Source organism: Salmo trutta, chromosome 4 (genome assembly GCF_901001165.1).
Source record: "Salmo trutta chromosome 4, fSalTru1.1, whole genome shotgun sequence".
Lineage (NCBI taxonomy): Eukaryota > Metazoa > Chordata > Actinopteri > Salmoniformes > Salmonidae > Salmo > Salmo trutta.
This window is the reverse complement of record NC_042960.1, coordinates 72,229,932-72,242,760: the sequence shown is the minus strand read 5'-3', so window position 1 is coordinate 72,242,760 and position 12,829 is coordinate 72,229,932. Positions and strand designations below refer to the sequence as shown.

At 45.1% G+C, this 12,829-nt stretch overlaps 1 protein-coding gene across 2 annotated transcripts in view; it reads left to right on the top strand.

Moving 5' to 3' along the window:
* The first annotated feature begins 729 nt into the window (after nt 1-729).
* Nucleotides 730-12,829, top strand: part of man2c1 (mannosidase, alpha, class 2C, member 1) — a 65,891-nt gene continuing 53,791 nt past the window's right edge. For both annotated transcript variants that reach the window (XM_029751987.1, XM_029751986.1), the window contains exons 1-7: nt 730-944; nt 1,439-1,564; nt 2,224-2,347; nt 4,619-4,689; nt 5,101-5,278; nt 6,453-6,642; nt 7,453-7,559. In XM_029751987.1, coding sequence (XP_029607847.1) covers nt 844-944; nt 1,439-1,564; nt 2,224-2,347; nt 4,619-4,689; nt 5,101-5,278; nt 6,453-6,642; nt 7,453-7,559 — 897 coding nt within the window. In that variant the 5' untranslated portion in view covers nt 730-843. The remainder of the gene's footprint in view (nt 945-1,438; nt 1,565-2,223; nt 2,348-4,618; nt 4,690-5,100; nt 5,279-6,452; nt 6,643-7,452; nt 7,560-12,829) is intronic.

Sequence of the window (12,829 nt, the reverse complement as noted above, 5' to 3'; positions counted from 1 at the left end):
ATTATAACAGGTACCAGCTACATATTATAACATGTACCAACTATAGATTATAACATGTACCAGCTACAGATTATAACATGTACCAGCTACAGATTATAACATGTACCAGCTACAGATTATAACATGTACCAGCTACAGATTATAACATGTACCAACTACAGATTATAACATGTACCAGCTACAGATTATAACATGTACCAACTACAGATTATAACATGTACCAGCTACAGATTATAACATGTACCAACTACAGATTATAACATGTACCAGCTACAGATTATAACATGTAACAGCTACAGATTATAACATGTACCAACTACAGATTATAACATGTACCAGTTACAGATTATAACATGTACCAGCTACAGATTATAACATGTACCAGCTACAGATTATAACATGTACCAGCTACAGATTATAACATGTACCAGCTACAGATTATAACATGTACCAACTACATGGGCACTTTCATTTTGGAAGGACCATACATGTCATGGAAAATGGTGTATTCAGCATTTCGGTGCTAGTTGTCACATTTTACATTAAATAAATGTTGACATTTAATATTCTTTCTCATATCATACAATTATTAATGCACTATGCAGTAAGATTACTTATCCCGCTAAGTAGTATGGTAATGTATGGCTCATCATAGGGTCTTGAACGTCAGTGACATGTTACCAACAGCGACATCTAGCGACGGATCGACGTAAGGACAATAATATTTCTATTGTACTTCCGGGTCCGTAATGGTTCCTTCCTTGTTGTTTCTCTAAACTTCACGAAACAGTGGATAATTAAATTGATTCTTCAAACATTGACCAGAGAGATATTTTATTAGCGATGTATCATCAACCGGTACTGAAGAACCGACGGACTCTTCTGGAACGAGCTGAGAAATTCATATCTGAGATTTATTTCACCGACTGCAACCTTAGAGGAAGGTAAATGGCATTTTCTTAGCTAGCGGTCAAATGCAGCAAAATGCATGCCCATTACCCACTCAATTAGCCCGCTAAGTAACTATGTTTTGTCGGGTAGATAGAAGTTCTGTTTATTGTGTAAAATATATGAATGCACCAAGACAAAGAGAGCAACAGCTCTGCTCCTTGAAATAGCTATTGTTTACTGGGTCATGAATCCCCCTTCTGGATCTAGTTATGATCTGATCTGATCTGATCTGGTTAATGAATCCCCTTCTGGATCTAGTTATGATCTGATCTGATCTGGGTCATGAATCCCCTTCTGGATCTAGTTATGATCTGATCTGATCTGTGTCATGAATCCCCCTTCTGGATCTAGTTATGATCTGATCTGATCTGGGTCATGAATCCCCTTCTGGATCTAGTTATGATCTGATCTGGGTAATGAATCCCCTTCTGGATCTAGTTATGATCTGATCTGATCTGGGTCATGTAATAACATATCTTCTTTCCAGACTATATGGAGACACATGTCCCCTGGAGTCCATCTCTTCCTCTCTGTCACAGCAAAGGATCCCCTTCCTGGAGGCTGTCAAACAGAACTTTGAGCCATATCAAGTTGGCGATACCTTCGGACCTACGTAAGTACTGGAGTATTTTGGTAGCCCTCTTCAAACATCATGTTTTGTTTAAACACCATGAATGAATGAGTGAGTGAGTGAGTGAGTGAGTGAGTGAGTGAGTGAGTGAGTCGGTGAATCAGTGAGTGAGTGAGTGAGTGAGTCGGTGAATCAGTGAGTGAGTGAGTGAGTGAGTGAGTGAGTGAGTGAGTGAGTCGGTGAATCAGTGAGTGAGTGAGTGAGTGAGTGAGTGAGTGAGTCGGTGAATCAGTGAGTGAGTGAGTGAGTGAATGTGTGAGTGAGTGAGTGAGTGAGTCGGTGAATCAGTGAGTGAGTGAGTGAGTGAGTGAGTGAGTGAGTGAGTGAGTCGGTGAATCAGTGAGTGAGTGAGTGAGTGAGTCGGTGAATCAGTGAGTGAGTGAGTGAGTGAGTGAGTGAGTGAGTGAGTGAGTGAGTCGGTGAATCAGTGAGTGAGTGAGTGAGTGAGTTGGTGAGTGAGTCGGTGAATCAGTGAGTTGGTGAGTGAGTCGGTGAATCAGTGAGTTGGTGAGTGAGTGAGTGAGCGAGTTGGTGAGTGAGTGAGTGAGTGAGTGAGTGAGTGAGTGAATCAGTGAATGAGCATGCAAAAGAACGAACAAACCAGTGAACCGACATGAGTAATGAGTAATGTTTTATTACAGATGGTGGACATGCTGGTTTAAAGTATCTCTGAGGATACCAGACTCCTGGAGAGGGAAGCAGGTCCATCTGAGATGGGAGAGTGACGGAGAGGCCATGGTCTGGAGGGATGAGCAACCTGTACAGGTTCGACCTCAACCCCCATAACGCTACCTCAACCCCCATAACACTACCTCAACCCCCATAACACTACAGTACCTCAACCCCCATAACACTACCTCAACCCCCATAACACTACCTCAACCCCCATAACACTACCTCAACCCCCATAACACTACCTCAACCCCATAACACTACCTCAACCCCATAACACTACCTCAACCCCCATAACACTACCTCAACCCCCATAACACTACAGTACCTCAACCCCCATAACACTACAGTACCTCAACCCCCATAACACTACCTCAACCCCCATAACACTACCTCAACCCCCATAACACTACCTCAACCCCATAACACTACCTCAACCCCCATAACACTACCTCAACCCCCATAACACTACAGTACCTCAACCCCCATAACACTACACTACCTCAACCCCCATAACACTACCTCAACCCCCATAACACTACAGTACCTCAACCCCCATAACACTACAGTACCTCAACCCCCATAACGCTACAGTACCTCAACCCCCATAACACTACAGTACCTCAACCCCCATAACACTACCTCAACCCCCATAACACTACAGTACCTCAACCCCCATAACGCTACAGTACCTCAACCCCCATAACACTACAGTACCTCAACCCCCATAACGCTACAGTACCTCAACCCGATAACGCTACAGTACCTCAATCCCCATAACACTACCTCAACCCCCATAACGCTACAGTACCTCAACCCCATAACGCTACAGTACCTCAACCCCCATAACACTACAGTACCTCAACCCCCATAACACTACAGTACCTCAACCCCCATAACGCTACCTCAACCCCATAACGCTACACTACCTCAACCCCCATAACACTACTTCAACCCCCATAACGCTACAGTACCTCAACCCCCATAACACTACCTCAACCCCCATAACACTACAGTACCTCAACCCCCATAACGCTACAGTACCTCAACCCTCATAACGCTACAGTACCTCAACCCCCATAACACTACCTCAACCCCATAACGCTACAGTACCTCAACCCCCATAACGCTACAGTACCTCAACCCCCATAACACTACAGGACCTCAACCCCCATAACACTACCTCAACCCCCATAACGCTACAGTACCTCAACCCCCATAACACTACCTCAACCCCCATAACGCTACAGTACCTCAACCCCCATAACGCTACAGTACCTCAACCCCCATAACGCTACAGTACCTCAACCCCCATAACGCTACAGTACCTCAACCCCATAACACTACAGTACCTCAACCCCCATAACACTACCTCAACCCCCATAACGCTACAGTACCTCAACCCCCATAACGCTACAGTACCTCAACCCCCATAACACTACAGTACCTCAACCCCCATAACGCTACAGTACCTCAACCCCCATAACGCTACAGTACCTCAACCCCATAACACTACCTCAACCCCCATAACGCTACAGTACCTCAACCCCCATAACACTACACTACCTCAATCCCCATAACACTACACTACCTCAACCCCCATAACGCTACACTACCTCAACCCCCATAACACTACAGTACCTCAACCCCCATAACACTACAGTACCTCAACCCCCATAACGTTTGACCTTGATATTGGTATTTGGTTGACCTTGATGTTGTTATTTGGTTGACCTTGATGTTGTTATTTGGTTGACCTTGACGTTGTTATTTGGTTGACAGGGGTTGACCTTGACGTTGTTATTTGGTTGACCTTGATGGTGTTATTTGGTTGACCTTGATGGTGTTATTTGGTTGAACTTGATGTTGTTATTTGGTTGACCTTGATGTTGTTATTTGGTTGACCTTGATGTTGTTATTTGGTTGACCTTGATGTTGTTATTTGGTTGACCTTGACGTTGTTATTTGGTTGACCTTGATGTTGTTATTTGGTTGACCTTGACGTTGTTATTTGGTTGACAGGGGTTGACCTTGACGTTGTTATTTGGTTGACCTTGATGTTGTTATTTGGTTGACCTTGATGTTGTTGTTTTGTTGACAGGGGTTGACCTTGATGGTGTTATTTGGTTGACCTTGATGGTGTTATTTGGTTGACCTTGATGTTGTTATTTGGTTGACCTTGATGTTGTTATTTGGTTGACCTTGATGTTGTTATTTGGTTGACCTTGATGTTGTTATTTGGTTGACCTTGATGTTGTTATTTGGTTGACCTTGACGTTGTTATTTGGTTGACCTTGACGTTGTTATTTGGTTGACCTTGACGTTTTTATTTGGTTGATCTTGATGTTGTTGTTTTGTTGACAGGGGTTGACCAAAGAAGGGGAGAAGACCAGCTACGTCTTGACTGAGTGTCTGGAGGATGAGGAACCACACAGGTTAGTGTGTTCAATTCATTTTACATTTGACGTTTTAGTCATTTATTAACAGACGCTCTTCAGGGATTTTTCTGCCATTGAAATCCTTGTGTGGTCTGCAATGGGTGGCTATTTTTTTTAACAATCTCAAATATAAAATATATCTCAGTGAATATAGTTGATTTGATTAAAACACATAGGATGTGTCAAGATATGGAAAAAAATATATACGTTTAAACATTTCAACCAATCGATTGGTTGAAAGAAAAGGCGACTCTCGGTCGACTAAAGATTTGTTTTAGTCGGAGGGGGACGTCCCTGCTCTACATTGAGTCGGCGCGTAACGGGCTGTTTGCAGCGAGTCAGGAATCTATGATGTGTTCTCGTTCTGGGTTGTAAACTGTAGTCTCTCCTGTCTTCTGTCTCTTTTAGCATCTCCCTGTATGTAGAGTTGGCTTGTAACGGTCTTTTCGGAGCGGGACAGGGATCCATGATTGCGACACCTGACCCAGACAGGAAGTACTCTGTCCAGAAAGCTGAGCTTGTGGTTTTTAAACAGGAAGTCAGAGAGCTGCTGACTGACTTGGAGATGCTGGTTGACGTGGTCAAGGTACCTTGGGATATCAGTATTCTATCATGTGAAGGTACTACCTAACAGGATGTGAAGTAGGTCAAGAGGTCATGTCTGGAGTAAGGTGGGGTCAATTCCAGAAGTAGTAGGTCAAGAGGTCATGTCTGGAGCAGGGCGGGGTCAATTCCAGGAGTAGTAAGTCAAGAGGTCATGTCTGGAGTAAGGTGGGGTCAATTCCAGGAGTAGTAGGTCAAGAGGTCATGTCTGGAGGAGGGCGGGGTCAATTCCAGGAGTAGTAGGTCAAGAGGTCATGTCTGGAGGAGGGCGGGGTCAATTCCAGGAGTAGTAGGTCAAGAGGTCATGTCTGGAGTAAGGTGGGGTCAATTCCAGGAGTAGTAGGTCAAGAGGTCATGTCTGGAGGAGGGCGGGGTCAATTCCAGGAGTAGTAGGTCAAGAGGTCATGTCTGGAGCAAGGCGGGGTCAATTCCAGGAGTAGTAGGTCAAGAGGTCATGTCTGGAGTAAGGCGGGGTCAATTCCAGGAGTAGTAGGTCAAGAGGTCATGTCTGGAGCAAGGTGGGGTCAATTCCAGGAGTAGTAGGTCAAGAGGTCATGTCTGGAGCAAGGTGGGGTCAATTCCAGGAGTAGTAGGTCAAGAGGTCATGTCTGGAGTAAGGTGGGGTCAATTCCAGGAGTAGTAGGTCAAGAGGTCATGTCTGGAGCAGGGCGGGGTCAATTCCAGGAGTAGTAGGTCAAGAGGTCATGTCTGGAGCAGGGCGGGGTCAATTCCAGGAGTAGTAGGTCAAGAGGTCATGTCTGGAGCAAGGCGGGGTCAATTCCAGGAGTAGTAGGTCAAGAGGTCATGTCTGGAGTAAGGTGGGGTCAATTTCAGGAGTAATAAACTGAATTGAAATGGAATTGACTCCAAACCCTAACCTGAAGATGGAATAGTGACATTTAACACTGAGTGAAGTGTAACTGTGAATGAAGTGTAACTGTGAGTGAAGTGTAACTGAGTGAAGTGTAACTGTGACTGAGTGAAGTGTAACTGTGACTGAATGAAGTGTAACTGAATGAAGTGTAACTGTGAATGAAGTGTAACTGTGAATGAAGTGTAACTGTGAATGAAGTGTAACTGTGAATTTTTGTCAGTGTGTTTTCTGCTGTTCTCTTCCTGCTTTCTCATTGGCCTGTTGATCTTCTGCCTCCTCTCAGTTGCTGGGCGAGGGGGAACAGCGCGGCTACCAGGCTCTGTTCACAGCCAATGAGATGGTGAACCTGTGTGAGCCGACCAATCCCAGCTCATTTCCTGCGGCCCGGAGTCTGGCTCAGAAGTTCTTCAGCCAGAGGAACGGAGAGAGCCAGCACACTGTCCACGCTATGGGACACTGCCACATTGACTCAGGTGAACATCTCTTACTTTCAAGTTGACTGCTTTTGTTTAGTCTATGTCCATGTACTGAGTTCTCCTGTACTGCTGCTCCACTGTGTACTGCTGCTCCACTGTGTACTGCTGCTCCACTGTGTACTGCTGCTCCACTGTGTACTGCTGCTCCACTGTGTACTGCTGCTCCACTGTGTATTGCTGCTCCGCTGTGTACTGCTGCTCCGCTGTCTTCTGCTGCTCCACTGTGTACTGCTGTGTGTACTGCTGCTCCACTGTGTACTGCTGCTCCACTGTGTACTGCTGCTCCACTGTGTACTGCTGCTCCACTGTCTACTGCTGCTCCACTGTCTTCTGCTGCTCCACTGTGTACTGCTGCTCCACTGTCTACTGCTGCTCCACTGTGTACTGCTGCCCCACTGTGTACTGCTGCCCCACTGTGTACTGCTGTGTGTACTGCTGCTCCACTGTGTACTGCTGCTCCACTGTGTACTGCTGCTCCACTGTCTACTGCTGCTCCGCTGTCTTCTGCTGCCCCGCTGTGTACTGCTGCTCCGCTGTGTACTGCTGCTCCACTGTGTACTGCTGCCCCACTGTGTACTGCTGCCCCACTGTGTACTGCTGCCCCACTGTGTACTGCTGCTCCACTGTGTACATGCTGCTCCACTGTGTACATGCTGCTCCACTGTGTACATGCTGCTCCACTGTGTACTGCTGCTCCACTGTGTACTGCTGCTCCACTGTGTACTGCTGCCCCACTGTGTACTACTGCCCCACTGTGTACTGTTGCTCCTCTGTCTAATACCCTGCGCTGTCCCTGTCTCTATCTAGCCTGGCTGTGGCCCTATGAGGAGACCATCAGGAAGTGTGCCAGGAGCTGGGTGACTGTGATCAGACTGATGGAGAAGAACCCTCACATGGTCTTCACCTGTTCACAGGTACTGCACCTTTTAATACACACTCACCTGTTCACAGGTACTGCACCTTTTAATACACACTCACCTGTTCACAGGTACTGCACCTTTAATACAAACTCACCTGTTCACATGTACTGTACCTTTAATACACACTCACCTGTTCACAGGTACTGCACCTTTAATACACACTCACCTGTTCACATGTACTGTACCTTTAATACACACTCACCTGTTCACAGGTACTGCCCCTTTAATACACACTCACCTGTTCACAGGTACTGTACCTTTAATACACACTCACCTGTTCACAGGTACTGCACCTTTTAATACACACTCACCTGTTCACAGGTACTGCCCCTTTAATACACACTCACCTGTTCACAGGTACTGTACCTTTAATACACACTCACCTGTTCACAGGTACTGTACCTTTAATACACATTCACCTGTTCACAGGTACTGCCCCTTTAATACACACTCACCTGTTCACAGGTACTGCACCTTTAATACAAACTCACCTGTTCACATGTACTGTACCTTTAATACACACTCACCTGTTCACAGGTACTGCCCCTTTAATACACACTCACCTGTTCACAGGTACTGCCCCTTTAATACACACTCACCTGTTCACAGGTACTGTACCTTTAATACACACTCACCTGTTCACAGGTACTGTACCTTTAATACACACTCACCTGTTCACAGGTACTGCACCTTTTAATACACACTCACCTGTTCACAGGTACTGCACCTTTAATACACACTCACCTGTTCACAGGTACTGCACCTTTAATACACACTCACCTGTTCACAGGTACTGCCCCTTTAATACACACTCACCTGTTCACAGGTACTGTACCTTTAATACACACTCACCTGTTCACAGGTACTGCACCTTTAATACAAACTCACCTGTTCACATGTACTGTACCTTTAATACACACTCACCTGTTCACAGGTACTGCACCTTTAATACACACTCACCTGTTCACAGGTACTGCCCCTTTAATACACACTCACCTGTTCACAGGTACTGTACCTTTAATACACACTCACCTGTTCACAGGTACTGTACCTTTAATACACACTCACCTGTTCACAGGTACTGTCCCTTTAATACACACTCACCTGTTCACAGGTACTGTACCTTTAATACACACTCACCTGTTCACAGGTACTGCACCTTTAATACACACTCGCCTGTTCACAGGTACTGCCCCTTTAATACACACTCACCTGTTCACAGGTACTGTACCTTTAATACACACTCACATGTTCACAGGTACTGTACCTTTTAATACACACTCACCTGTTCACAGGTACTGTACCTTTTAATACACACTCACCTGTTCACAGGTACTGTACCTTTAATACACACTCACCTGTTCACAGGTACTGTACCTTTAATACACACTCACCTGTTCACAGGTACTGTACCTTTAATACACACTCACCTGTTCACAGGTACTGTACCTTTAATACACACTCACCTGTTCACAGGTACTGTACCTTTTAATACACACTCACCTGTTCACAGGTACTGTACCTTTAATACACACTCACCTGTTCACAGGTACTGTACCTTTAATACACACTCACCTGTTCACAGGTACTGCACCTTTTAATACACACTCACCTGTTCACAGGTACTGCACCTTTTAATACACACTCACCTGTTCACAGGTACTGCACCTTTAATACACACTCACCTGTTCACAGGTACTGTACCTTTAATACACACTCACCTGTTCACAGGTACTGCACCTTTTAATACACACTCACCTGTTCACAGGTACTGCACCTTTTAATACACACTCACCTGTTCACAGGTACTGTACCTTTAATACACACTCACCTGTTCACAGGTACTGCACCTTTAATACACACTCACCTGTTCACAGGTACTGTACCTTTAATACACACTCACCTGTTCACAGGTACTGTACCTTTAATACACACTCACCTGTTCACAGGTACTGTACCTTTTAATACACACTCACCTGTTCACAGGTACTGTACCTTTAATACACACTCACCTGTTCACAGGTACTGCACCTTTAATACACACTCACCTGTTCACAGGTACTGTACCTTTAATACACACTCACCTGTTCACAGGTACTGTACCTTTTAATACACACTCACCTGTTCACAGGTTGTAGTGGCTTCCTTTCCTCTTTACCATAGCCACTGCCCAAGCCTGAAGCAGGGGTTGTTTGGTACGCATACAGTCCACACTCAAGGTTTCCAAAAAGCCAAACATTCAATTTGATCCAGGGATATGGTGCAAAAAAAATGTTTATTCTTCTTATATCTAACAGGAAAATGAATATCCAATCAACTTAAAACATAGGTTACTTGATATGGAAAATACACAATATGACCTGTCTGTATGTATGTCTGTATGGTCAAAAAACTATACCGCTCCCGCGTCTAGCAAGGACTCCTCCCCCCAAAGGCCCAACTTCAAGTTACAAACTAAGTTACACTAACAACAAATGAATACATCTCAATCAGGTAAATATAAATCATAAAGGTACGTACCTAATATTTCATCATATACATTCATATTTACACAAATATACATGGAGCTCTATATGTTCTGTCTTTTATACAAATATGTCCAAATCGGCTCTAACATACCGGCCCCTAATTGTTGACTGCACTGAATGGACAACAATTACTTAATATTCAAACGTAGAGCCAATATACAAAACATTCTATACCAGAGCACCATTACAGTTCATAGCTATATACAAATTTACAAGGTGCCATATAGGAAAATAGTCCGTAGATCTCAGTCTGAGTTGAAGTGTTCAGTTGTTCAACTTCCAAAAATGTCAAGAGTATGACGTCCAAAAAATGTATGACTACGACATCAAAGAATGTAAGAGTACAACATCAACGAATCAGAGGTGCACGTGATTCAAAGATGGAGCACTGTGTATGTGTGTGTGTGTGTGTGTGTGTGTGTGTGTCTCTCTCCGCCGCCTCCAGGAGCAGGCAGAGTTTATTGATAGGTCTCTGTAAGATATTGGTCTTGGTCTTAACCATGACGCTCCGGACAAGACCTTTGGCCCCTGGCAAAGCCTCCACCACATGCCCCATTATCCAAGAGTTCCTAGGGGCGGTGTCGTCGACGATGACCACAAGGTCACCAGGACTGAAGTTTCTCTTAGTTTTGTTCCACTTGTTCCGCTCCTGCATAAGTGGAAGATACTCCCTGATCCATCTCTTCCAGAAGAGGTCAGTAATATATTGTACTTGCTTCCATCTCCTTCGTGAGTATAGGTCGCTTCTCTGGAATAGTCCTGGTGGCAGGACTGGCTTTGCTTTCAGATGAAGCAGATGGTTCGGAGTCAGGGGTTCTAGATCATTAGGGTCATTTGTTACAGTTGTGATTGGTCTGTCGTTCATGATCGCCTCAACTTCACACAAGGCTGTCTGCAAAGCCTCATCATCCAGTACTTGCTCTTTAAGGACTGAATAGAGGATCTTTTTCACTAGTCGGATCAACCTCTCCCATACCCCCCCATGGTGGGCTCCAGAAGGAGGATTGAATGACCATGTCACTCCTTCCTTCAGTAATTCATTTTGAATCTTGTTGTGATCCAGCTCTTTCAGAGCTTCTCCTAGCTCTCTGTGTGTTCCAACAAAGTTGGTGCCATTGTCTGTTCTGATACTTGTGACTGGGCCCCTTCGACAGATGAACCTGCGCAGGGCATTGATGCAGGAATCAGTATCCAGATAACTAGCAACTTCTAGATGGACAGCTCGACTCACAAGGCAAGTAAAGATCACACCATACCGCTTCACATGAACGCGGCCTCGCTTCACCTCTATGGGGCCGAAGTAATCTATGCCCACATGGGTGAAAGGCGGCAAATCAGGCGACACTCGATCTTGTGGAAGGTCGGCCATCTTCTGTTCTCCAGCTCTAGCTTGCATCCGCCTGCAGAAGACACAGCTCTTAAGGATCTTCCTTGCTAAGGAGTTGGCACAGGGTATCCAATATCGCTGGCGAAGTCTAGAAAGCATGTGACCTCTCCCAGAGTGGCCAACCTGCTCATGGATGTGGAGTAAGATCAGTCTGGAGATGTAGGAGTCTTTGGGTAGGATCATAGGATTCTTTAGTTCTGTAGGCATAGCAGCTTTGCTTAACCTTCCTCCCACTCTCAGAATGCCATTGTCAACAATTGGATCAAGCTTACAGATTGAGCCATTTCTCTTGGCACATTGTTTTCCTTTCACAACTAGTGCAATTTCTTGTTTAAAGTGCTGTTGTTGCTCAAATCGAATGATGGCCTTTTCTGCTTCATCTAGGTCATCCACAGACAGACTTTCTTTTCCAAATGTCAGTTTGAACTTGTCAATTTGTTCCTTCAGTGAGTTTGTCAGACTCTGATCTGAACCTGGATCAGTTTGTGTGAGAACTTTCCTTTTCTGGCTTAACTGTAGAAGAAGTCTCTTCAGTTTCAGCATCCAGGCAACTGCTTTCTTCAAGCTGTTCCATGTTGAATAGTACTCAATCAGTTTGCTGGTCGGACTTTTTTCTTCCACACATGTACTGTTTACGATGACGTCTTTTCTCACCTCTGGATCATCTGAAGGGATGGGGCCAAGCTCCTCGGGGACTTTTGGCCATTGTGTTTCTGTTTTCTCCAGGAATTCTGGTCCTTTGCGCCATCTCTTTGAGTTCAGGAAAATTTCAACATGTAATCCTCTTGAAGCATCATCGGCTGGGTTGTGTTTGGAGTTCAAATACCTCCACTGTTTTGCTTTCGATAGGTCATGGATCATAGTAACCCTATTAGCCACAAAGGTATGGAATCTCTTGGTATCGTTGCGGATGTATTTTAGCACAGACTGGCTGTCTGTCCAGAAAGTTGACTCCTCAAGTTCAATCTGGAGCTCCAACCTTAACATCCTGTCCACTCTCACTGCCAATGTTGCTGCAGCAAGTTCCAGTCTGGGGATCGTCATCTGCTTGAGTGGAGTGACCCTTGATTTCCCCAGTATGAATGCAATGTGGACCTTTCCCATACCGTTTGTGAACCTAAGGTAGCTTGCCGTGCCATAACCTTGCTCACTTGCGTCACCGAAGTGATGCAGCTGTGCGGTCTTGACTTGACCAAAGTTCTCAGGCATCATACACCGGTCTATCTGGAATCTGGAAAGCTGGTCTAGCTCTGAGAGCCATCTCTTCCATGAAATAGAGTGTTCTTCGGGGATGACTTCGTCCCATCCACACTTTAGCTTGCAGAGCACTTGAAGAATTTGCTTTGCCT